We start from the raw sequence: 25,121 nt of genomic DNA, 5'->3' as shown, positions 1-25,121 counted from the left end.
GAATTATTAGACATATGGTTACAAAATTGGTGCATGCACTTTTACATGCACACTTTTGTGGGTGCAGTGCAAAAGCTTTGAATGTGAATCCCAGTTGTATTTATGTGTAGGTGGGAACTATTCCAAATATATATGGAGAAACACATCTTGTGGGGTTCAGAAAATAACTTTTGGGTTATTTCAACAGCATTCTATTGTTTGAGAGTGAGTGGCATCTTTTGAAATATTCACTGTTACTTTTCTCAACAGCACTATGTCAAGTTAATGCATCCTAAATATATTTGGCACCACACTGGTTTCATCACAGTTGCCCCCAAGGCTTGAACACATTGTGACTGAAATTTTTACAGTCCCTACAAACCTACTGAACTCAGAGTCAATCTCACTTCTCCCATAGGTCAACATACAGCTGGCCCAAAGATCTTTTCCATGTGTGTGGCACTTAGTGGGTGTGGAATTGAGGGATGCCAATATTGTCACAGTGCACAAAATGTTACCAGCATTTCTCTGTGCAAACTTGGGAACTGCTCTCTGCCCCGAGGTGGATGTGGAATATTCAGCTGTTTTGAGGGCTTTTTGTTTTGTGGATTGTAGTCAGGAGGGATTGAAAAAGTGTTGTTTAAAATATGGCTTATATTTTGTTACGCCTGGGAAGAATGTTAACGTCTCTCCCTCTTATGGCGCTACCTCCAGCCCACATGTTCTCCTTATATTGTTGAATGAATATTTTTGCTTATACAATGATCACATCTTGAAAAGTCTCAGAGTTTATGTAAAAAATAATGCAACAATTGGAAGAGACTCTTTCTCTCGAACATGAACACAAACCCTGAGAGAAGGCTAAGAAAAGAGAGAGGCAGAGAGGCTTTCCAAAGTATGCTAAAGTTGGTTCTCACGCCTTGATAGTGTATGGAGGGAGGGTTCTCTGAAGCCTCATTATCTGAGGTATTCAAAACTTTTCTCAAAGAGGGAAATTTAGATTTTGCCTAGAGGTATGTTGCAGGGTGTTCCTTGAAGCTAGTCTTGTCAAAAAGGTGGGCTGGGGGATCTTCCAAAGAGCCCCGTCAGTGCAGTACATTATGTAAGAAAGATCTATATGCAGTAGGGACAGCCCAGTTCAAAATAGTTGTACAGACTGACAGCTTCACACGATGTTTTGAACAATGAACTTATTTTAAAATAGCATCCTTTAGATTTAACTCAGAACTGATTATACTCCTTTTTAATCTGCTTTTCTGCTCGTTTCACATTTGGAGACTGAAGTAGAATGACATGTGAATGCAATGACTAGCTTCCCGTCTTACAAAATATGAAAATGGCTATCAACAGCATACATCCTGCAATACCCTTTTTTTCTTAAAGAGTGCATCAGCATACATGTGAAATCATAAATACTATAGCCATGCTAAGGCTTTTTCATTGCAATACTTTTTAGAAATAATTTAGGTTACAGTTAATGTTTCCCTCTAGCCTTGTTTCGGTTTTGCTTTGATCCATTGTATTCAAGAGTAGGATATTTTCATATTGAATAGTATTCTTTTTTCCTATCTGCTGTTATCTACAAAACATAAATGAAAAGTAACTGCAAGAAAAGCTCTGCGTCCTACACTTATGTGTGTCCATTGGGATGGGGAAATCCGAAGAAGACTTAGAATTTATAAAATCTTGTAATCGCTTCTTAAAGCACTAGGAGTTTTACAACTCAATGATAACAAGTTTGGGACATTTGAGAGTGCCTTTGCTGTCAACTAGTGGAAATGTACTTTTAAAAACTAGTTTTGCATTTTTTCTGAAATGAACAGTATAATTAAAAATCTCTGATTTTCAATTCTCTGTACAAACCTATCAAAAGTGGATCATCTTACCTCTTTCTCTCCCTGCGAGCAGTGTCCTGCCCGTTTTTATGTTCGTGTAATATCCAGGTATGTTCTCTCTCCAGTTAGCAGGCACCTACATGCGCACCTTAGTCTCCCATATGGACTCTTCTCAGCCTCTACCCATTTCTGCTGGGCCCAGCCTGTCACCTTCTCAGTGTCAGGACATTTTTGTCCATCTGGCCCTGCTCCAGACTTCATTCTTTGTAGATTTAATGGAATGTCATTTCTGAAGCTCCAGTTCTGTTCCTGTTAGCCTCTCTGGGAACAGAATATTTGTGTTCTTGCCAAGTTATTACGGATGCAGACAGCGGCTCTCATCAGGCAGCGATTATGCTATGTGCTCTAAAAACATGAAGTGGTTATCTCTGTTTCGTAGAATTTACCATAACACCTTTTTTGATCTGCTTTTTTACTCCTTTTTTTTCTGTCTAAATAGATCAACCTCTTTCTTTTTCTTTTACTTTGGCCCGCTGTTCTCTAAGATCAGACCTCTTTTCTTCCTCAAGGTGCCTCACTCTTCCAAAACCCCATTCCTTCCTCCACTCTGCCACAGCTCTTGATCTGCTACTTTCCGTCCTCGTGCTGCCAGTTCACCCCACTCATGATTTAGGCTCCTTTTTCTTCTCATAGGTCTTGGCCATTTCAGGTAGGCTTATTGGTTAGGTGAGGGTGAATAAGTTGTCACTTGCACCTTTTTTTATTTCTACAATAAGAAAGATCCATAAAGACAGTGGGTCAGATTTTTGTCAATTTAAATCTGGAATTAGTTCATTGAGTTATAAGCATACATACTGGTGTAAGCATGTAATCAAGATAGTCATTAATAATAGAAGTTTTATTTACTGAATTCACGGTATCTAAAGAGTTGAAAGTCCTCTGTCTGTATCTTATCTTTCCTGGAATTCATTCATCCCATAAGTTAACATAAGCACATTTGTTTTAAATTACTGGAAAGAAACCGTTAATACTTGTATTATGTTTTAACTTGCTTTCCTTTGGAGGCAGGGAATTGTCAAGTAAGTACTAACAACACACAGCACAGAAAAAGCACAGTTTGCTGTGAATGTACAATACAGATTGCATAGGTCACAAACGGCAAATATATGTAACTTGCTACAGTAAAAATTTCCTGTCTTGATACTGCCATCTGATGTATCAGAATAAATTAGCTATAATCACAGACTTGTTATAAATGAAAGTGAATTTGACGCTGCTTTACGTTTCTTTTATTGAGACGATAATGAGGCACTGAATGCATATATGTGTGTATATATACATGTGTATGTATATATAAATGCACACATTTGTGTTTGTGTGTAATGTGAATAGATATATTAAAAACCATATGTGTGTATCTGTATGTTTCCAAAGTAAATCTCATGTTTACTATCTAGAAATTAGCCGTCATGTCATAGTGATAGTGTTCTCTTGCTTTCATCAAAACTTTTGGCTTGCTCTTGTCATAAACTTTAACCTAGGTGAAGAAATGGTCCATTTAAAAATTACACTAAAACAGAAAAAAGAGCAAGAAACATACAAGAAAACGTATTTTCATAAGTGCTGATTCGAAGGCCTTAGTAAGTCTGGGCTGAAATGGCTTTTGCTGTTCTAACTTCATTTAATGGTTTTACTTTGTAAGAGAATTATGTTTCGTATTAATTTCCTCCATCCCTTCTCTAGTGGTGATTGCACCACTATTTGGTCCAGTTACCGTAGACGATTATATAACATGTCTCGATTGACCAGTTTCAGAGAAAATGAGGGTACTTGTTTTCCTGTGAACAAAAAGTACAGGTTGTCCCCATACACAAGTTGGCCTAGCAATGAACGATTATTAGGCTAAATTACGAGCTGAAATAGGATAGAAAACAAGCGTCTATTGTGTGAAACTCTCAACAGTGCTTATGAGACTGTTAAGTTTTCACCAGTTACCCTCCCTATCAGGCACTTGAAAACGAGTTTAAGTACATGGAATCACATTCTCAGTTCAGTATGAAGTGTGCGGGAAGCATTGATACAGCTTCCTTTTTGTCTCCCTGTCCTGTCCGACCTTTAGTACAGAGTATACCGAGGGATGCCAGGGTATGATCTTCTGAACTTGTAGCCTGGTACACTCTTTAATTTCTGTTTTAGTTCTTGCTGGCATGCTTGAATAGCATGTTTGTGCCACAAAGGAATGACTGATCAACTCTAAAAATGCTTGTGCATGAGTAAAGTGGTCAGAAATACACCTAAACTGTATTAAGTTTCTTACTTGGCTTTGTTTGCTGCTTACAAGGGGATCAAGGTAACTCTTTCACTCTTTTAATGTCACAAGATCACCTGCTAATGTACTTTGCTAGTAGTTAGTGAGTTTGTTTGTTTGCTTGAGAAGTGGGTTAGTTTGTTTCCTTGCAGCTTTGTTCTGTCTTTTTTAGAGTTCAGATTTTCAGGCTACGTACTGTTGCAATACGTGTTCTTGTTGTGTAGCTATGTGTTTTAATTGTTACCTTTTATACCTCTTATAAAAATATAATTCCAGAAAAATCAGCTCCTATGAAGCAAAAAGAATTTAATTCTGCAATTAATATTTGCAAAACAAGAATTAATGATAGTTACTGTATAAGGGTTAGACTGTAAGTAGAGTGATGGAAGGTGCAAACCCGTATGGCCACTTCTGCTTTTGCACAGTCTAATTTTCACAGCATATATACAGTGTATATCTAGTTCATACATTTCTGAAATCTTTAACCTGTGGAAATACTACCCCACTGTTCTTTCACTCTTGTCTCCAGAATTTGCAATGGGAATGTAAAGACATGAAATGTAGCTTTTTTTAATATTATTAATATCAACTCTCAACTGATATTTTGGAGCTAACATTTAACCATAGACCTCTCTCTTAATTTCACCATCACCATTTCTACCCTAAGTTCCTAGCAAGATCCATCTTCTAAGTAAAAGATGGTCAAATAAGATAAAGAATCCAGGCCAAATTTCTGAAGGCTAATTTCTCTAATAACGCAGTGCAATTTTTATGGGTCTGTTGTTAGGGTTAGAATTTAGTTAAAAGAATATCTTTTATCAAAAAGGGAAAATTAACAAATTAACGCAAATTAACACAATGGTCATATAAAATGAAGGCTGTGCAGGCAGCATTGGATCTTGTAAAGTGATGAACCTGTAGAGAGAGGCTGAGCATCCTCTGCTCCTCTTAGGTTTATGCCTCTTCTTTTTTCATGGAAGGATCAAGTCAGTATCCCCTCTGCTGCCTTACGTATAATCATTTCTACAGTAATTATGGCCTATTGCCTTCCAGTTGCTGTTTTCATAGCAATAAAGGTTATCCATCTTTAAAGACCATATGCATGAATAGAAATTTATTTCCATCTGTGTTCTGCATTTGTCTTTTTATTTACTTTTAGCAACTGTAATTTACATATAAAGATGCTTTGCAGGCCTTAATCTCTGTTAAATTCATACTAATGAACGAGTTATATAGTTTAAAATGTAACAACTTTATCTATAATGCAATGCCATTCAATGGAAAGATTCCAATAATCTCTAATAGGATTCTGAGCAGATTTTAGTAAAGTCAAGCCAAGGTTTTCTGATGAGGTTTCTCAAAAGAAGTGATGTTGGGGGCAAGCCAGTTGTAGGAAGTCTTTTAGATCCGGAAGCAACAATTTACTGTCACTTACTTTTCAAAGATTTTTCCACGGATTTAAACCAATAGGATATGAAAATTCTTTTGATGTAACATGGTCCGTTCTGCCGCTCATCCACACAATGTACATCAATGTTATTTCTGTTCTTTCTACTAAAATGCGTATCATTTTAATCTCTTTATTGTAAAACTAAAAATTCTGGACAGTGAGTTCATATAGTTGCAGTTGGCCATTTCCTGTTCATATGCAAAATATATACTGTGGTTTTGAAAGTTTTATTTTTCTTTCAAACGTCCTGATTGTCTTCTTTTTAAAATATGTTTGTTTCAGGCCGCCAGTTAGCAGAGCTGCTCCTCAACCTGAAAAACTGCAAAAGAACAATATCAACAAAAAAAAGAAACTGGTTGAGGTCAGGCTTAATATTTTTCATTTGCTGTAGAAGTAATACTTGCTGGGTGAAATTTGCCCATATTTTGAGGGCTGCTAAAGTCACAGATGGGTCTTCTGCTAGGCATCTGCCTTCTTTTTTTGCACTGACAGTGACTACGTATGGTTGTATAAATAACCAGCTACAAATATGATGTCATTCCGCTTTGAGGATGTTTGTGTGAGTCTCAAAATAGATGCATATTTACTTCATACTTACACAAGCCTGAAGTCTTTTGAATGCCTAGCCGTGGCCTAGGCTTCATCATGTTACTATGTGAGGACAGAGGAGATGTGAAAGAAATTTCCAGAAAGTGCTCTCAGCACCGATGACAGACACTGGAAAGTTTGATAGACATCAACTTCTGGCAGAAAGAATGTCAGGTTCAGGGTGTTGAAGCTTATGTGTAGTTTCAGATCTTTCTAAATTCAAGATTTGTCTCTCAGTTTGGAGGGACACTCTAATTCCATCTTTTTTTGGCTCAAAGCACTTCAATTTTGTAGTGGAACCTAAACTGTTTCAATATAATTACTGTCTCTTGGACTTTGCATAACACAGGAAGTCTTCATAAAGTGTCTTAGAAAGGTGACTGCCAGTGCCAGCTGCTCCCTAAGGGAAGGTGAGCCAGGAGCCAAGGACAATAACATGGCCAGTAGGGCAGGGACCTTACGGGCCAGGAGCTAGTCCCACAGTACCCAAGTGGGGCAAGCGTGACAGGCCCAAGGGTGTTGACCACATCCAACAAACAGTTCAGATCACAAAACAATACCATAGGGCTGAAGCACATCTGAGGTCAAGCTGGGAAGTCAATCCACAGATCAGGATTAGGATCAGGTCCAGGAACCATGAGGCAGGTCCATATTGACAAAACAGGGCCACGCTGAAGCTGAGAAATCAGTCCATGGATTGGGGTCTGGATCAGACCATGGCCAGAAGCGGGCATAACAGGCCAGACCTGCCCATGGTCAGGAGCAGGTATCACTGTGGCAGAACAGAAGACCAGCACTCCTCCAGCATAGCTGGGACAGGGACTGAAGGCCCTGGGCTGAACTTAAATAGAGCTCCAGGGCCCATGGGCAGGGGGAGTGGGTGGAGGTCTGAGGAAGGCCTGGCAGTGATATAAGTAGAGAGAAAGGTCACTCTTTCATCTCTACAAATAACTGGCTGATCAGTTATACCTTACGAGGAAACTGTCATGAGCCTCAATTCTTTGTGTCTTACTGGTTGGCTTACTGGTGAAAGACAAAAATCTGTTCTCTCTGGTGATGTAGCACATAAGAGCCAAGATAACTTTTATGGCAACCAACGTGCACTTACCTAAGGACAGATTCCTTTCACTTATGTCATTTATAAAGAAGCTATCTTTCAAGTTTGGCTTTCGTAACAGAAATTTATCTTGCAAAGCTTGGCCAGAAGTTTACAAGCAAGTTGGCAGACTTCTTCTGAGGCCTCTTTAGCTCTAAATCAGGCTAATGTATTCTTATGTGGAGCATCAGCTGAGCAAAATGGTTCATGCTCTCTTGTACATGGCCTACAAGAGCACAGATGTAGTACTGACAGTTTTGGGCCTTTTGATGTAGTTGTAAAGTGTACATTCCTCCATTGACTATTGACCGTCCAGTGCAGGGGGAAATTCAGGTGCCTAAACATAAGGACCTAGTGCCTGCCTAGATGCCTTAGGTTATGCTTCTTGGTCACCAGCTGTCACTCCAGGAAGGGCTGTGGTTTCCAATAGGTCCAGTCCCATGCAGAAGTCTGAGCTATCCTAGAGCATCTGAAATGGCACCAAATGTCTGTGTTTAGGTTACGGAATTTCACACTATGTTTTAATTCACTGTAATAAAATATTTTAAGGGACTAAGGAATATTTCCCTGCTTCCTGCAGATGACAAGATCACTGATGGAACTAAATAGTTTTTATCTGTTTGTGTGTAGTTGACTGTCCTGAAAGTAAGGCTGTTTCATCTCAAAAAAATCTAAGTGAGCCCTATGGATATTAGAGTGTGCTACCAGCTGTGCTATATACCTTCCCTATGAAAGGGGGTATCAAAGCTGGTATTACCTGCCCTTCATTCTACCTCTAAAACATGCCAGTATCCAAAGTCTACAAGCTTGTGGTGTTGACTAATATGCTAACATTATGACCTGGATTCAATTTCTTGATCCGTAATGGAATTCCAGTTGTTTGACCATTTGAGCTGACACACCTTTGGCCCACTGTCCTGTAGAAGGTGTTGCTTACCAGTCACCACTGACATCTGCTGAGAAAGAGAAGGATGTTTATTTACGTGCATGAAAGATGCTTCTCAGAGCTGTCGTGATTAGTGCGTGTTTGGCTTGTGACAAAGGGCACAGCAGCTCCTGCCTCCAGGCAGGGGAACCACACAGGGCACCGCAGCTTCTGAGCGTGCACACCTGAGAGGTATGTGCATCTGCAGTGGGACCTATGCTTACTATATACCCGCAGTAGAAATATGGTCAGAAACTGTTCTTTTGCACATGCAAAATCATGCACATGATTTTGAATGATGAACTTTTTGCTTATTTATTTTGAAGCATACTTTTTCCCCAAAACTGTAGGCCCTTCCTCTCCCCTTCATGTTTTTGGAATCTCCATATAATACACTGAAAAAGGAGTATTCTGTGGTCTCGCTGGACAATTAGCAACAATTGCTTAGTCAGTCAATGTCATTCAGATTTTTCAAAAAGTAAGCTGTAATTGTGTTTGGGACAGATTGATTAAGTCTGTCTTCTGGGCTATGAAAGCAAATTCAGCAACAATCCATGAGCCATCACTGTTTTTCGGGAAGAAACTTCCTTGGCAGTTGATCATTGTAAGCTGAAAGCTTATAGCCTGTCTTTGCTTCTTGTAAAGATTTTAAGGTCAGTATTTGACCTTGTGAGAACTAAATGTGAAGACTTTTAAAGCAGAAGTAAAGGTATTTGCACATAGCTGATACCCTATAGTGATGTTAAACTGTGATGGGAAATTTAATAAAATTGGACTTGGATATATTTTGAATGGAAGTTTAAGGAACTAAAATATTTACAGCTGACGGATATATTAAAGAAATAAAAATGTAAATGTAGTGCCTTAGTTACGGATTATAGCTTCGTAGATGGTCCATGGGAGGGTTATGCCTCAATGAAGTAGCAGAAGAACAGGGATAACTGATTAATTATTGTTTAATTATTCTGTTGTCTCTGTAAAATATCTGTGACTTGTGTAACTATGTAGGACTTCACTTATGTGATCCAAATTCTGTAATCCTCTTGTTTGTTCTTGTACTTCACTCTCTTATTTTTTTCTTTTTGCTTTACTTGACTAGGAGCTGGCTTTAGACCATGTTTTTGGATACAGAGGATTTGATTGTCGCAACAACCTTCATTACCTAAATGATGGTGCTGATATTATTTTCCACACAGCTGCAGCAGGCATAGTTCAAAATCTTTCTACTGGTAATTCAAGATGAAACAATATATTGAAATTAAAAAATACGGTACAATTAAAACATTTCTTTTTGACAGGCATAACTTTCTAACGTTCCTGTAACTTTTTCACATTTTGCATTTGATAAATAATGCAAAACAATTAGATGATTATTGTACTAGACTGACAAAGGTCTCCTGTTGAGGTCGTTCTGCAGAGCCATACTATTCCTTTCAATGGTTATGAGATTCTGCTAGGAGGTATAATAAAACTCTGTTTTATTTCGACAGTTGCACCTTGTTAAAATCTGCTCTGAAGACATAGGAGTGGCTCTCTGAGACGAGAGAGCCTGGAATCTCAAATGTCTAGTACTCCCCAACATTTTAGGAGCAGTAACATCCATTATTTCATTTTGAATTATTTTAGCAGAGTCAGGCTCGAGGGAAGGATACATTGTGATGCAGTGCAATGTGAGTAAGTTGCTCTGTGGAAGAGAGTAGAAATACTTCCTACCTTTTGAGTAATGAAGAGAAAAAAAAACACCAAAAGCTTGTCTGGCCATATGCTGTAGCACCAGCCATATTCTCCAGCTATCTCAAGAAACAGAGCCAGGAATTAAAGGAATTCTGGCTTTGTTTTATTCCCTCTTAATGCCACAATGAATCAAATGGTAACAACTGTGCACTGGAGAGGCAGAGGCAGAAAAGCTGTCACATCTGCTGACCTTTGGGGATTCCTGTCCTAGCACAGCTGCCTCTGACCCATGGAGCTAGGAAACACTGTCCCACCTGCACTCTTTAGGTCCTTTTGTTTGAGGGGACAATATAGACCGTGCTTTACTCTCCACTCACTCTGCTTCCCACTGACTTTTTCAGTTACACAGGAGACCTGGGCCTTGCATTTGCCAGTTTTGTCTTTTTTCTGCAGTTACAGGTAGCTACAGGATGATTCTTGGGCAGACTTTTGGTTCTCTGGGCATATCTAGTTGATCAAATAAATATACTTTTTGCATGCTAATGTCTATGCTCATTGCACATTAGTACTGGTGCCCGGGAATGACAACAAACTAGCTCTCTACATATGTATTGTCCTGCTCCCATCCATCCCGCTAGGGAATAGGGTACAAGTATGAGAGCGGCAACAGACTGCTTGCAATATTCTTTGCTTCAGTGATGGTTCTTTCTTCGATACTGTTGTGAATAAAAACATGTTTGAATTTTATTAGGTAGCCAGACTTTCTACCTGGAACATACTGATGACATTCTCTGCCTAACTGTGAATCAACATCCAAAGTATAAAAATATTGTGGCTACCAGCCAGATCGGTAGGTTACTCTCCATATTAACAAAGTTTTACTCAAAAATTATCAGGGGCACTGATTTATTTTGGGCGTCTCTGTCTAGGATTTGCCAATGTTACTGTCCTCAAATTTTTCCTTTAATTTTAAAGAGATAATCAAGCTTCAGGATTTTCTTATGATTTCAATCTGCCTGCTACAGTTTCATCTCTGATTGTGAGTCATTACATTTTAGAGTGTGAGTTAATTGTAATATAATCATATTTCAGAAAGTAAGTTTTCATAAAGTGCACTATATCTCATTTACTGTAATAAGATCTCTAGAATTCCCCTTTTCCTTCTTGTGTCCAAGGCACTGCTTAGCAGTAAAAAGTTCAGCAGTGAAAACACTGTAATGAAAATTTCCTGTGCAGAAGTACAAAAGCTATACAGAATAGGAAAAAAAAATAGAGTGAAATCTGCACAGCCATTATGACACACGAAAGGGCTGATTCTGAAATTATATGTATTTATACATTTATTATTTACCTGAAGAAGTACTGGTACCTTTCACAGGAGTCACCACAATATGGAAAATGCAGGATCATTTGTTGCAAGCCCTGGGAGGCTTTTCTGTCGCTTTTCGCTTAAATCTGGAATAATTAACTTTATTAAAAATAATCGAGTCATTCTAATTCATATCACTCTCAGAGGACACTCAAGTCCATAACTCCTATAATAAGTAACTTGACAATAAGGCAGGAAAATGGTAGTAGATAAACACGTTGACAAACTGTCTTCCCCACCTGAGGTGAGTGCTGACTTTCGAATATGAATGTTGAGTAAGCACAAAATCTGTATATATAGTCAAGAGTTCAAGAACTGAGCTATTTGTTAGCCTTTTAAAATGCAAGTTCAAAATACTAACTGCCATGTTATAGAAAAGGTGATTGTTACGGCCCCCTTTTTCTACTCTATCAAAGTTCAATAAGAGCCCATGAAATCAGTGTTTCTGATTGTTAGTTGATATTCTGTATAGCTATTCATTTTACTTTAAAATTTAGTAAATTTTAAAAAACTGCGTGTCTTTAACTTTTCTTTCAAATGCCATTTTTAAAACTGAAAAGTGCTAAATATTGTTGTTATATTTATGTATAAAAGTCACTATACCCAAAACAGTTCAACAATATTCCTGCTTTTTTGTTTTGTTGATTTAATCCATATCCATTTTCAAATTTTTAATTTTGTTTCCTTCTGGTCCTGATGCTGGCACTTCAGCATTAGAAACATGACTTATTTCAGCTATTGTTTTCCCTTGGTGCTTCCTCATTTGCCATTGCTCTCACAATGCAGGTGATATGACAGAATTTCCAGGTAAGGCTGATTCGTTTGTGAATTTTAGTCAGCAGAGTTATGTAAAAGTTTCATGTTACCTCATTGTATCTGTGTGAATCGCGGATACAAGTGAAACATCTACGGACAGTTTCTTTTGCATGAAGTTCTTCATAAATGTTATGTTGTTCTTTTAGTATTTGTCTTCTTTCATGAAATACAATAATTTCCCCCAATGTTTCACAAGCTGTTTTGAATTTTTTTTTTTTAAGTAATGTTAATCTTAAAAAAAATTGTTTTGAGTGTCTGTTTAGGTGACATATTCTTGAAAAATGCATATTTTGCATTGAAGCTTTCCAGATGCTGAATTAATTCTCTTTGAATACATCTTTTTGCATTTAGGTGCAACTCCCACAATTCATATATGGGACGCTATGAGTAAGCAAACTATTTCAATGCTACGTTGCTTCCATACCAAAGGGGTCAACTATGTTAACTTCAGTGCAACTGGCAAACTTCTAGTTTCAGTAGGAATTGATCCAGAACATACTATCACAGTGTGGAGGTGGCAAGAAGGTAACTCTGGACAGTACTTTTTCCTTCAGCTTATAACAGACCTGTGTACAATTATTTATTTTTCCTTTCAAGACCTTGGGATAGATTTGTGTTCTTACTCTGAGTAACATGACTCCCTAAAAGTCACAAAATCAGTTAAAAGAGATAGCAAAATGCTACAATGGCTTAAGAAAATATGATTTAAATGTCTCTTGGCAATAGAACTAAGGGGAAGAATGTTATTTAATATGAAAGTTAATAAAATTAAGGAAAATATTTTCTTTTTATTCCTAATGCGCTTGAACTTGAAATACTAGGCCAATAGTTAGGCCCTTGGGAAGTCATTTCAAGATAACACTTAGCACCTTCAGAAAAGTTGGGAAACACTGGAAGAGGCCCAGGAGGGGGATTAGGTTCCTAAAACAGGATTTAGGCAGAACTGAGCAGCCTACGAAATGCCTATTTGGCTGTGCTGTAGTGGTGGAGGGGAGAGTTCACTAGATGTTTCTCTGCTCGACTTCAACACTTCCCAGATTTTTAGAGTTCTCCCTGCAGACACCTGTGTTCAGTGCCAGTCTCCTGCCTCCTCGACTTCAGTAGTAGGCGTACATCTTTCTAATTGCCTTGAGTGATTGTATCCAAAAGATGTGTTTGGAGAGTATCTGACATCCCTGCACAAAGTAGGTCACTGGGGAAACGCAGCACTGTTGCTGTGTTTCTAAAGTTCACTTAGAGCAGTGGTGGCAATGCTCATCTTCTGTGTAAAGGTCTGGCCACCCTGGGAATGGAAAACCTGGATTTAATTCCTACCTGTGCCAGTGTGGCGTTCAAACCCACATCTCCAGAAACATGCCTTTACCAACGGCTGTTGGCCTGAGTGTTACCTGACAGGCCAGTGTGCAGATGCCTGGGTGTTCTCAGAGAGCTAGAGGCAGTAGCTCTTGAATGTCAGCTGCCCTGTGCATTTCAGCAGATGGTAACTCAAGGTGCCATTGATGTTACCCAAAAGTTCTGTGTTGTTGGTTATTTCATTGCCCATTGAGCAATGTAGTAAGAAGATGAAGTATGCTGTGAAGAACTAAATATGTATTTCCTAACACTATTGGACGTGATGCAATAGCCATGGGCAAGGGATCTTGGAAGTTGCATGAATTCGTATCAAAATACACTGAATAATGTTGGGATTTGCTTAGCTTTCCACATCTGGGACACAATACTGGGTCAATTTATTTTATAAATTCATATCAGAGCTTAATTTTTCAGGTAAATTTAACTCTATTTTTATCCTTTCCTAATTAAAACAGGGGCTAAAGTTGCTAGCAGGGGAGGACACCTGGAGAGGATATTCGTTGTAGAGTTCCGCCCAGATTCAGACACGCAGTTTGTGTCTGTTGGGGTAAAACACATGAAGTTCTGGACGTTAGCTGGCAGTGCTTTGCTTTATAAGAAAGGAGTCATTGGTTCCATGGAAGATGCCAAAATGCAGACCATGCTTTCTGTTGCCTTCGGAGCCGTAAGTTCAAATTACTTGCTACAGAACTTTATAATACATTTTTATTAAAACTCCAAGAGTCAGTTTCCTTTTGTTGAAATCCAGTACGGTATGGACAGTGCAAAGCCATGGAGCTCTTGCTTAAAACTTGAACTTTTAATTTGAGAGTTATACACCTTTAGGCCCTTACGTAAATTTTCTGAAATGCGTTAGGTTTCTCTGTCAGTGAACGTATTTTGTTAATGGCTACGCATGCCTATGAGCCTCAGCTGCTATGATTTTTATTTTTTTTAACTTTGCTGGTTACTTAGCATTTCAGCAATTAGCTTAACAAATGTAGTAATGTGATTTTGTGTATAACTTTTTTTTGTATAAAAGGTTCTGCAGCTTTTTTTTCGCTGACAGTATTGGTATGATATATGCTAGTGATCCAACTAATTATGACACTCTCTAATACTCTCCTGTATGTTCATTAAAGAACCATGACGCCATATTTGAGACTCCATAGTTTAAGGAAGAGAATGCTTATTACCAGTGAAAAAAGCAGGGTTACTATAATACTGAGGTCATAAATAGCTTCTGCTTCATCCAAAAACCCTATAGAAATTACCTGTGCAAAACCTACGCATAAGTTATACTTAGTTATTAGTTGTCAATTTTAAAAAGAAACTTGCTCCTAAACATTCACCCTGGACAGTAGTACTAACATATGAAATGTGGGTGTATAAAATTAGGCTCCCAAATCCTCATTCTTGTGCCCAAAAAAGTGACTTTGTTGCCAAAAATTGCTGAACACCCAGCAGTTCTTTCTATTTTGATGACATTGTTTCAGTGTAAAATTGGAGCAATGCAATGGACACGAACCCCAAAAGTGATTTTAAAAACGAAGCAAAATGTAACATTAAAAGAGGAACAAATCACTTTGTCCATATTTCCCAAGTAAAAGTAGTCTAACTGATATTTTAGTTTCTCAAATAATGAAATTAACTTCCTCTAAGGGGCACCTTCAAAATCAGCAGATGAACTGTATGCCATTAGCATGTGTCATTCATTCAAGATAGTTTTTTCTTCTTCAAGTATGTGTCATTGAATCCCACTGGAAGCATGACTCCATGTCGCAGGAGCGTAGGTAGATTGTTCTTAATAAAGCAGGGGCTATGCACGTACCCTCTACCTCTTCATGCATCTAAGGACCTGACTCATTTTTATTTTACTTCCCAACAAGGCAGAATCCAGCAGATGTTTATCCCGCTGCTTTTTATGTAAGGGTCAGCTCTATCAAAATCTCCTGAGAATTTCCAAAAGCACTTCTAGCATCCTCTTTTGATCACTGAATCAACCTCACTGACACAACCTGTAGTTCACCTTTACTACTCGTTCACTTGTACAGAGTCTTTTTAATGACAGCATAAAACATGCAGGCTTCAAACTTCACCCTTCCTATGTTAGATTAATATTCCTTACAGGGAGAAATACAGTAGAAGACTGATGTGCCTGGGACAATTCTACATTCCAAGCAGGGACTCGGAAAATTTATCATTCTTTCAAAGAATTTGCATGTCGTGAGGTGCAAAAAGAAGTTCTGTCTTCTGCAATAGAGAGTTGAAGTTGAACCAGAGTAGATAAAAAGCTCTAGAAACTTCCTGACAAATGACCGTGCATTGTCCTAGTGCTACACCAAGTAGACAAGCTATAAGTAGGTACATCCTCTTTGATGGAAAATCCACAGCTGAATTTGGCATCAACGCTAATATTGATGATAAAGTCAAAATGCAGCCTTGATGCTAGGATGTTTGGGTTTTGAATAGCTCCCTTTCCTCCCCAATTTGGACTCAGTTGACTGAGTAAAATTTGATGTAAAATTTGGGAATGCAATTTAAACAAGGTCCATCTCATGGTTCAGTCAACATGTCGGACTGGGATACAGCCACATTCAGTTTTCGTCTCAGAGGACTGCAAACTCAGTCTGGGCACTGTTTCCCCCATTTTCTTCAAGAGTCACCATTGCTTTTTATTGCAGGACATGGAACTTCCCTTCGAACCCCCATCAAAAGGCTTCCCTTGCCATTTTTACTGATAACTATCTTTCAGTTCAGACTCAGTGAACTTCAAGTTGCCACGGTCAGACCATCATTAGTTCCTTCCACAACCATGACATGGCAGCTGAGAACGTTCTCCCTAGTTCCTGCCAAAGGCAAGAAGAGATGACATGCTCATTATTTATGTAGATTTTTTTCTCTACTTGTTTTGATATAGCTAAGTCATTTCACCTCTTGCAGTAATTTCCGAATTGTTGAAAAGCCGGATGATCTTTCTGCAGAGTCTCTCCAGGTGGATCACAATTGTGCATTTGCAGCTCTGATTAAGCAGCAGGCAAGCTCTTCCACTTGAGAGAGGCCACTCCAAAGGGGCCTTTGCACTGCAGAGCGTTCACTATTCTTCTCCATTCCTGAGGGAGCCCCAGGCCCCGGAACAGTCCACTGCATCCTGCAAACCATGGCTTCTGTGAGAAATTATGCCATTGCTGTGGTGCCTAAAGTAGACGTCAGCTTGAGTAAATTAGTTCTCCAGTTTTAAACTCATACACTTTGTTTTCAGCATCTTGAAGAACATACTGGGTACTAGTCACCTACAAGTGGGATTCCTGTTGACACATACTCAAAGAAGAATGAAATGTCACTTAAACTTCAGCAGTGGTGCTTCTTTGTAGATCATGTAACCTGTCCGCCATCTCCCCAGCAGGAGGCATGACAGAGCACATGCAAAGCAAAAGATGTATGTATATCTGAAAGATCTCGAGATGCATGAGGTGAATGTGCCCTGCACCGGGACCCTTACTAATTATAACATCTCAAAGAAGCACCATTAGAGTGCAGTCATTAAACATTCTTCTCAGAGAAGATGCTTTTAAGACCTACATTCATTGCATAGTTGCCTTTTCTCAGGAAATTCAGTAACTAAAATTTTAATTCAAGCTGAACAAAAGTTAAGATGCTTATTATATCAGAAGTCATTGCGATTTGTTACAGAATAACCTAACGTTTACTGGTGCCATAAATGGAGACGTCTACGTCTGGAAGGATCATTTTCTGATCAGGCTTGTGGCAAAAGCTCACACAGGGCCAGTGTTTACAATGTACACAACTCTTCGAGATGGACTTATTGTTACAGGAGGAAAGGAGAGACCGTAAGACATATACCTTCCTAAAGTGCACACCTGTTGTCTGTCTCATGACTGTTGTTATTTATCCAATATCCTAGACATATGCAACACTTCCCAGAGCCATACAGTGTCTGCAATGTAAAAGTTTCAATATGACTAACATCAAATGTGCCTAGGAGTCTTAGTAAGTAAAGACACTCATGGGTCACAGTAATGCACATAGATGCAAAGGACATGTTGAACCTCAAATTAACAACCAATGTGAATACCTGTATGAGTGCTGTTGCCTCGGCTCCAGCCAGCCTGGCAGAAGTGTTTTTCTTCTTAATTTTTAAATTCTGTCAAACTGCAGACTCTCCCTCTCATGACAGAGACTCACTGATTAGTATCTTCTATTTACCAGAAGTAAGAACATATTTGCAGAGCCTACCTCAGTGACAGTGATTTGAGATTAAGTGCCAAGCGAACTATTTGCTTTTTGCAAATTAGATTTGATGCTGTTTAGAACGTGAAGTGTGATAGCATTAGCTACCATATTTTTATTATCTCCTTCCATTATACAGTAGCGAGATGTCTTTAAACACAGGAGAAAGTGATTCAATGTATGTTTTATTATTTAAGTAATCAGAAGAATACTGATGGGATTTACAAATGAGATTCATTGTAACCCGTGCAGAAGGAGGCATCTGTGTAACACGGCATGCTTCTTTTCAGCACTAAAGAAGGGGGAGCTGTAAAGCTATGGGATCAAGAGATGAAACGATGCCGAGCGTTTCAGCTTGAGACAGGCCAGCTCATTGAGTGTGTGCGCTCCGTGTGCAGAGGAAAAGTAAGTGAGCTGACTTGGCAGATTTTACACTTTGGTACACGTGATGTCATGTTGTCCTTGGTAAAGGTTGAGTAGGCGACCTACAGGAGACGACTTTTCTAAAGCTATGGGAAGAAGCTTTGGCTGTCTACCTAGTGAAATTTCCTTACTCGTCTTTAAACTGCACAGGGATCACATTTCTGACAGTTAGTGCCCACCTCTCCTTTACAGTCAGCGGGGAGAGGGAAGTGCCTTTGCAGGCCCCTAAAGGACAGTGCTAAGTATAGGCACGTACTTCACTGGGATAAGACCTTGTCTCCTGCCTTCCTTTTCCAAAAGTAGTTTAGGTACCTACTTTACAAGGTTTGCTTCCCATAAAATATAGGCACAGTTTAGGTGTTTCAGTTAGGCACACTGGCTCCTAGCTTTTTTTTTTTTTTTTTTTTTTTTTTTTTTTACTCACAAATAAAGCAAGTTGCCACTGAGTATTACTGATTGGCTTTAAATTTTGGTAAAGTGGAAAACAATAAAAAGGACTGATTGACTAAGGTGCTAAGGTCACTTTTGCACATGTTTAAATTGTGCTTGTAAATGTTGCTGATGGAAGGCAGGTGTGATGATGTAGAAATGTGACTTCATATGGTGGGTATCTGTTCAAATAACGCTTCATGAAACGGTCTCTATTTAACTTTGAATATCAGGCCTCAGCAATTTGACATAGTCTTTGATAACAACAACACTGAGGAGTGCTGTTTTACATCTCTAAGTAAGGAGCCATTAACCATCTCCAAACTGTATCTATTTATGCTTTTTTCCAAGCTTTTGCTGAGAAAGCTGTTCCAGTTTAGACTATGACACTTTGGCTAGAATAGATGTAAGGTGCTCTGAGACAGTCTAACTGAGCCTAAAACCCTGTTTTGATTTTTTTATTATTGCCCAAAAGTGATAGTAAGTCATTTCAGAGGTATGAGAATTATGCTCTAGCAAGTCTTGTGTAAAGCACTATGATTTGAATAAAAATACTCACTGGCAAGCTTGAAGTCCACCACCGTTGCTCAACAGTAACGCCAGAATATGATAGCAAATCTCCAGATGTGAAAGTGTAGGTGTTTTATTGGCCTGTTTTTAAGATTCTGCATGAACAAGCAATATAAATCAGAGCGAGGTATCACAAGCATTTCTGCAATGCATCTATATTTTACTACTACTGATATTATATCCATTATATTGACAAGCTGCCTCTCCATTTTTTTTTTTGGCTGCAAACAGGGAAAAATTTTAGTGGGAACAAAAGATGGGGAAATCCTCGAAGTAGGAGAAAAAAATGCTGCTTCAAACTTGTTGATTGACTGTCACATGGAAGGGGAAATCTGGGGCTTAGCCACTCACCCCTCAAAAGACATATTTATCTCTGCAAGTAATGATGGAACAGCAAGAATATGGGACCTGTGTGACAAAGTGAGTAGCACTAAATTGAAAAGTATGTGATTAAAAGCAATAATTTTATATAAACTAAGCATTTTCCAACTATAAGATAGACACACCTCCGGCCACATATGCCCCTTTAGCAGCCACATATAAGAGCAGTGTTTTTCCTGTGTTTCGATATTGTTCTCTTCTTGATATGTTGCCATGGTAAGTCATTGAGGTAGCCTGCTGCTCTTTCCAAAAGCATGCAATTTTTCAGAGAAATGCAGTTGTTTGAAATCACACATGCTGATAGAGTGCCTTTTGTCGTGTATAGTTTATCAAACATTCTAAGAAATTAAAGTTTTGATCTAAAATTATAGAATGGCATGTATTAAGGAAGCATTTTAATTAGATGCTAATTGTTGATGTTAATTGTAAATGTTAATTAAATGCTGGGTAACACAGATTGTCCTGTCGCCGGCCAATTCACAGACCCCAACAATAAGCCTGCCTCATTGGCAAACATTACTCCTTCCTTTTTAGAACCTTTTTTAGAGCCTTGTGTATATAATTCAGGAATTTTTTTCCCAATGTCTAATTGTATTTATCAGCAACGAATTTTAAAAATAAGACAATTTTTCTAGGCTATCTAAACCTTTTCTAAAGCTAGTTACCTGAGCTATTATGGCTAACTTTTAATATGAAAAATTAATGTAATATAAATACAATCAGGTAAGTGAAAATGCAAGACCATTTTGCTATATTTTCACATTGCGAATAAGATTAAAGAAAAAAATCCCTATCAGTAGTTAAAGTATCAAAATCACCTGTTAAGTTCAATAGGGTACTGATTTTTCAGCCTTTTTTGCCGAGTTGTGTTCTTTCTGGTGTCAAAATTGAAGTCAGTCTGCAACGCGATAGATGCAAACATGAAACTGCCATTTGAATTAGTTCTGTATTTTGAAGCCTATTTTGTAACGTACACCTTGTGGGATGTGATTGTTTATGTGAAATTTCAGATTTAGATTTAGAGGAAACTATCTACAATTTGTTTCTAATAAGTAGCTTTTATACTTTGTGTTTGGAAGCTTTCCATTTACTTCATAGTTTTCCACAGGGGAGGTAAGAAACTTTTGCTTTTGTCAATACAGAAACTGCTGAACAAAGTGAATCTAGGTCATCCAGCAAGATGTGCTGCTTATAGTCCTGATGGTGAAATGGTTGCTATTGGCATGAAGAATGGAGAATTTGTTATTTTACTTGTAAATAGCCTTAAAGTTTGGGGCAAAAAGCGAGATCGGAAGTCTGCAATTCAAGATATCAGGTGTGTCAAAAATTTCAGTTGAAGTTCTTCAAATACACAGCCCTTACTTACGAAAAAGTCTGTCAAATTCTAAGTTGATTTCCTGGTGTTTGTAACTCTGAATTTGTTGAAACGTGCATGAAATTGTGAAATGCAATTACTGGTTGGCTGATAGATGGCATTGCATAGCCCTTAAGCTTATTTACCTTCTATACCACACTCCTTTCCTGTGATTAATTCAGTTATATCCACTTGAATATAGCTAGTAGTTTGCACATTGTGGAGCTATGATCCTAGGAAATAATTTTATAGTGCAGTTAGAATTGTTAGTGCAATAAAAATTGCAGATCCTGTAGTTTTCTCACGGAGGATTAGTGATGCTCTGGACAGTATGCAGTGCACTTTATACAAATGCGATATTAACATCTGTTAACTATATATGATAGCCTCAGCCTATCTAATCTGCCTGTTGAGCATCAAGGTTTGATTTGGATTGAATCTTGCAATTGATATAAGATTTATAATTGTTTTCCATTAAAAGGAATTTGAATTTGTTCACCTGAAGCAGTAAATTATATTCCCCTCTCATGCTTTATTGCCTAGAATCAGCCCAGATAACAGATTTTTGGCAGTGGGTTCCCAAGAACATACTGTGGATTTTTATGACCTCACTCAAGGCACGACACTAAACCGGATAGGCTACTGCAAAGACATTGCGAGTTTTGTCATACAGATGGATTTTTCTGCAGACAGCAGGTATATTCAGGTATGTTTTGAGCAGGCCCACATTTGCTGTTATTCCTGTGACTTGTTACCAGATATAATAAGAAGATGGAAGTAAGAGTGGGTGAGGGAGGCTTTCCAAAGTTATTCTGAACAGCAGTTCAAGGGGCTCCTAAATCTTTTGCTGTAGATCAGATAGTGCTGATAGGCTTTGGCACGCTAAAAACCTTGTAAGGGAACTGACCTATATTGCTGCCGTAGGAGATGCAGAAGCCAGGGGAACACCCACTTATTTGGAGAGAGAGCTTTAAATAGAGCTCTATGAACACTATGTAAGGAAATGGGTGCTCCACTACAAATGAAGTTGTGGACTGTAATCTCCATATGGAAACAGTTCTCCTCCTTTTCCCATGATTGGACGCATGTGATACCTGAACAGATGTGTGAGGTTTCCTTCTGAAGTTTTTTCTGCTGCTATAGATTTTGTAAGATGGGGTCGAGATAAACCAGATAGTATATAGCTGAAAGGAAATCTATCAGCTATGGCGCATGCATATGAATATCTCATGCAATTACCATTCTGTAACGTTATTCTGATTACTTTCTATTACATATAGTGAATTATAGCTAATTAGGAAAAAAAAGAAATGTTATGGTAGATCTTTATTTCATGATAAGACTTGCTGAGAATTTTACAGCTGGAAATCTTATGAGTTAAAAAAGTTATTTATGGCCAAGTTAACTAGGTTTTTTTGTTTTTCTACTTGCAGGTATCAACAGGTGCTTATAAGCGTCAAGTTCATGAGGTACCACTGGGAAAGCAAATAACAGATCCTGCATTAATAGAAAAGATCACATGGGCCACATGGACAAGGTGAAAGCGCTGAAGAACAATGTTCTGCCTAATTGGGGTTGACTGTAATACAGAACTAGGCTGCACAGGCTCCTACTGCGTAAAACACATGCATGCAAGCTCCACAGGGTCCAGCTGTTACTTATTAGCAAAGCCGTGACAGAAAGCACACAAAGTCGCCTTCCCCGAAGCGCCTTCCCCGAAGCTCTAGCTTACACACCTTCTTTTAAACAAACTCTCAGCTAGTTGGTATCCAGCGGTCTCTATGGAGGGCGGTCCTATCGCCACGCGGGGTTAGCTGCTCTTCCACGCGGACTTCCAAGCAGCGAGGCGCATTGCCCCTCGCGTTGCTCCGTGCCGCTCAGTGTTCAGAGTCGCTCTTGTTGGCACTCTGGGCACTGCCTTTTCCCATAACGGTTAGTCAGCGTGGTGGACAGGGAAACATAAGCTGAATTGATCAAGGAAGGAGTTGTTGGCACCACTGAAATATTTTTATTGGAATGGATTTATATGCAATGCTCCCAGTATGATTACGAAACTATGGCTGTGCCCTTAAAGTAGAAACTGGAACAGGAGAAAAGCAATTCTGACACTAATCAGTGAGATGATGATACAAGCTCGTTACTAGGAGAAAAGAAATGAGAGTCCTCCCACTCTTACTGCTCTGTTATCAAGCAAGCTGAAGAATCTGCCCTGAATTACTCATTTTGAAGGACTCCTGACAGAGTGTGGGAGTGTGGCAGCTCCATCTGACAGTTAATATGTGGGTAAATGTGAATAATTAGAAAGAAATACTTCAACTAAGGGTAAAATAGCTATTTTGGTAAATATTCTAAGGCCAAACAAGCATCCCCTCACTCAAGAACTTAGGCCTAAGAGAAGAGAACACTGCTGTAAAAATTCGTCTAAGGGAGGGTGCGCGCCCGTGAGGAAAGACCCAGACTAGCAGCACAAGCTGCTTGTCTGAAATGTTGCAGTTAGTTCACAGGTGATAAGCCTTAGTACTTAGTGGTGGAGCTGGTTTAGGAGCCATGCAAAAAGGAAATACTCTTGTAATGCCCTCCATTATGAGATAGCATGGGGTGCAAAAATGTAGAGGGAAAAGATTTGCTTTTAAAGGGGGCAGTTTATTAATGCCAGTCTGTGCAGCCTCACCATGCTCTGGAAAAGAGCAGCGGCAAGTAGTTCTTATGGTCTAATGTTTTTTTTTTTTTTTTCCTAACTTCGTTTTGGAACAGCATTCTTGGAGATGAAGTCATTGGAATTTGGCCACGAAATGCAGATAAAGCAGATGTCAATTGTGCGTGTGTGACCCATGCTGGCTTAAATATAGTCACAGGAGATGATTTTGGTCTGGTGAAACTTTTTGATTTTCCATGCACAGAAAAATTTGTAAGTGGATATTTTATTTTATTTTAATCTAAGCTGTTTGCTATTCCCTGTGTTCAAATTCCATGTCATGGTTTTTAAGGAGGAGGCACTGTATGGTCCAACAGGTCATCACCAGGCTGCTCCCAGCCAGCGCTGGCTGCGGGAGCGTGGGAGCAAGTGTGCGCAGCAGAAGGGTTGTCCTTGGCGGGGGGAGCAGCACACAAGTGATGAGTAGCTGTCTTCCAGCAGCCAGGGAAAACCAGCTGTGGAAGGAGGTCCCAAAGCACAGAACCAGATGCTGAGCTGGGAATTTTGTGGGCTAGAAGGTACCAGTACGAGTGGGAATACTTATTATTTATATGTTCACAAGGCAACTTAGTCACTTCTACACTGTATATTGCTTTCCTGAGCATTTCTTCTTTTTCCAACAGGCCAAACACAAGCGGTATTTTGGGCATTCTGCGCACGTTACCAACATACGCTTTTCTCATGATGACAAGTATGTTATAAGTACAGGAGGAGATGACTGCAGGTAACGTCTCCTTTATTTTTATGATGAGCAAAAATGTTTTGAGTTCCATTCCATGCTAAAGCCAAAGCAATGCAGTTAACACCTTTCTAAGTCCATTCATAGAGGTTATTGAAGCCTACTTTTTTGAGCATGATAGTTTATTTTGCTTTTCTTATTCCCAAACCTCTGTATTTTTATGGTCACTTGCATCTAATTTGCTCCAGCCACCTTGGCCCCATTCACAACATGTCATCTCAGGTAGAGCTGACTCCTGGGTAAAAGAACTTGCAGTCAGGTTTCAGTGCCTTCCATGTATGTCACCAGGGTACCAGGCTTCTGCTTAGCGCCTTGCTTTCCCCCTCGGTGCAAAGACAAACCGGGCAGCTCTTGCCTAGCCCCGCGTGAGCCAGCGCAGATCGCGCCAGTCCACCTCCGTGCTCCCTGCGGGATGGCGAGAGCTGCTGCACAACCAGCTCTGTGCATGCCATGCACGAGCAGGAGCCGGCCCCGCGCAGAGCCCAGAGCTGAAGCGTGGGCACCAGCTTGGCCGTGTCTGCAGGTCAGCACTGGCCGAGAGCTCCCACCACTGCCAGAGCCTCGGATGCTCTTGTTGAACACCTGACACCCCCCCCCCCGCCCCAGATCTGTGTACTGTGGCAGCACCCAGGTCCCCATCCCGCCACAACCTTTTACAGAGAGGGAAAAAAAAATGTGCAGGGAAAAAAAAAGAAAAAAAAAACCCTACCTAGAAGGTGCTGCTCAGTGCTGCAACACATAAATGCACAGGGCCCAGCTAGGGCAGGGGAGGGCCCTAAAGAGGGCAAGTGCAATGGGCATGCCAGGGTGTAGCCGCTCCTGTTACAGCATTGCTCCTCCCGAGGACAGCATTGCAAGCAGATCTCCTGCTTTGCATGTGCGGTCTGTCCATGCATATATTTTCCTG

General features: G+C 39.4%; 1 protein-coding gene across 1 annotated transcript in view; it reads left to right on the top strand.

Annotated features, from left to right (window-relative positions):
* Positions 1–25,121, top strand: part of EML6 (EMAP like 6) — a 159,158-nt gene that overhangs the window by 130,266 nt on the left and 3,771 nt on the right. Inside the window, exons 29-42 of the mRNA XM_068939947.1 lie at positions 5,855–5,933; positions 9,281–9,410; positions 10,607–10,705; positions 12,011–12,031; positions 12,392–12,565; positions 13,849–14,057; positions 17,066–17,223; positions 17,914–18,028; positions 19,277–19,465; positions 20,569–20,741; positions 21,324–21,486; positions 22,214–22,317; positions 23,535–23,688; positions 24,099–24,199. Of these exons, the coding sequence (XP_068796048.1) occupies positions 5,855–5,933; positions 9,281–9,410; positions 10,607–10,705; positions 12,011–12,031; positions 12,392–12,565; positions 13,849–14,057; positions 17,066–17,223; positions 17,914–18,028; positions 19,277–19,465; positions 20,569–20,741; positions 21,324–21,486; positions 22,214–22,317; positions 23,535–23,688; positions 24,099–24,199 (1,869 nt within the window). The remainder of the gene's footprint in view (positions 1–5,854; positions 5,934–9,280; positions 9,411–10,606; positions 10,706–12,010; positions 12,032–12,391; positions 12,566–13,848; positions 14,058–17,065; positions 17,224–17,913; positions 18,029–19,276; positions 19,466–20,568; positions 20,742–21,323; positions 21,487–22,213; positions 22,318–23,534; positions 23,689–24,098; positions 24,200–25,121) is intronic.

This window comes from Struthio camelus, chromosome 3 (genome assembly GCF_040807025.1).
Source record: "Struthio camelus isolate bStrCam1 chromosome 3, bStrCam1.hap1, whole genome shotgun sequence".
Classification (NCBI taxonomy): Eukaryota; Metazoa; Chordata; class Aves; order Struthioniformes; family Struthionidae; genus Struthio; species Struthio camelus.
Note: the sequence above shows the minus strand (reverse complement) of the source record. Positions and strands in the feature narration are given on the sequence as shown.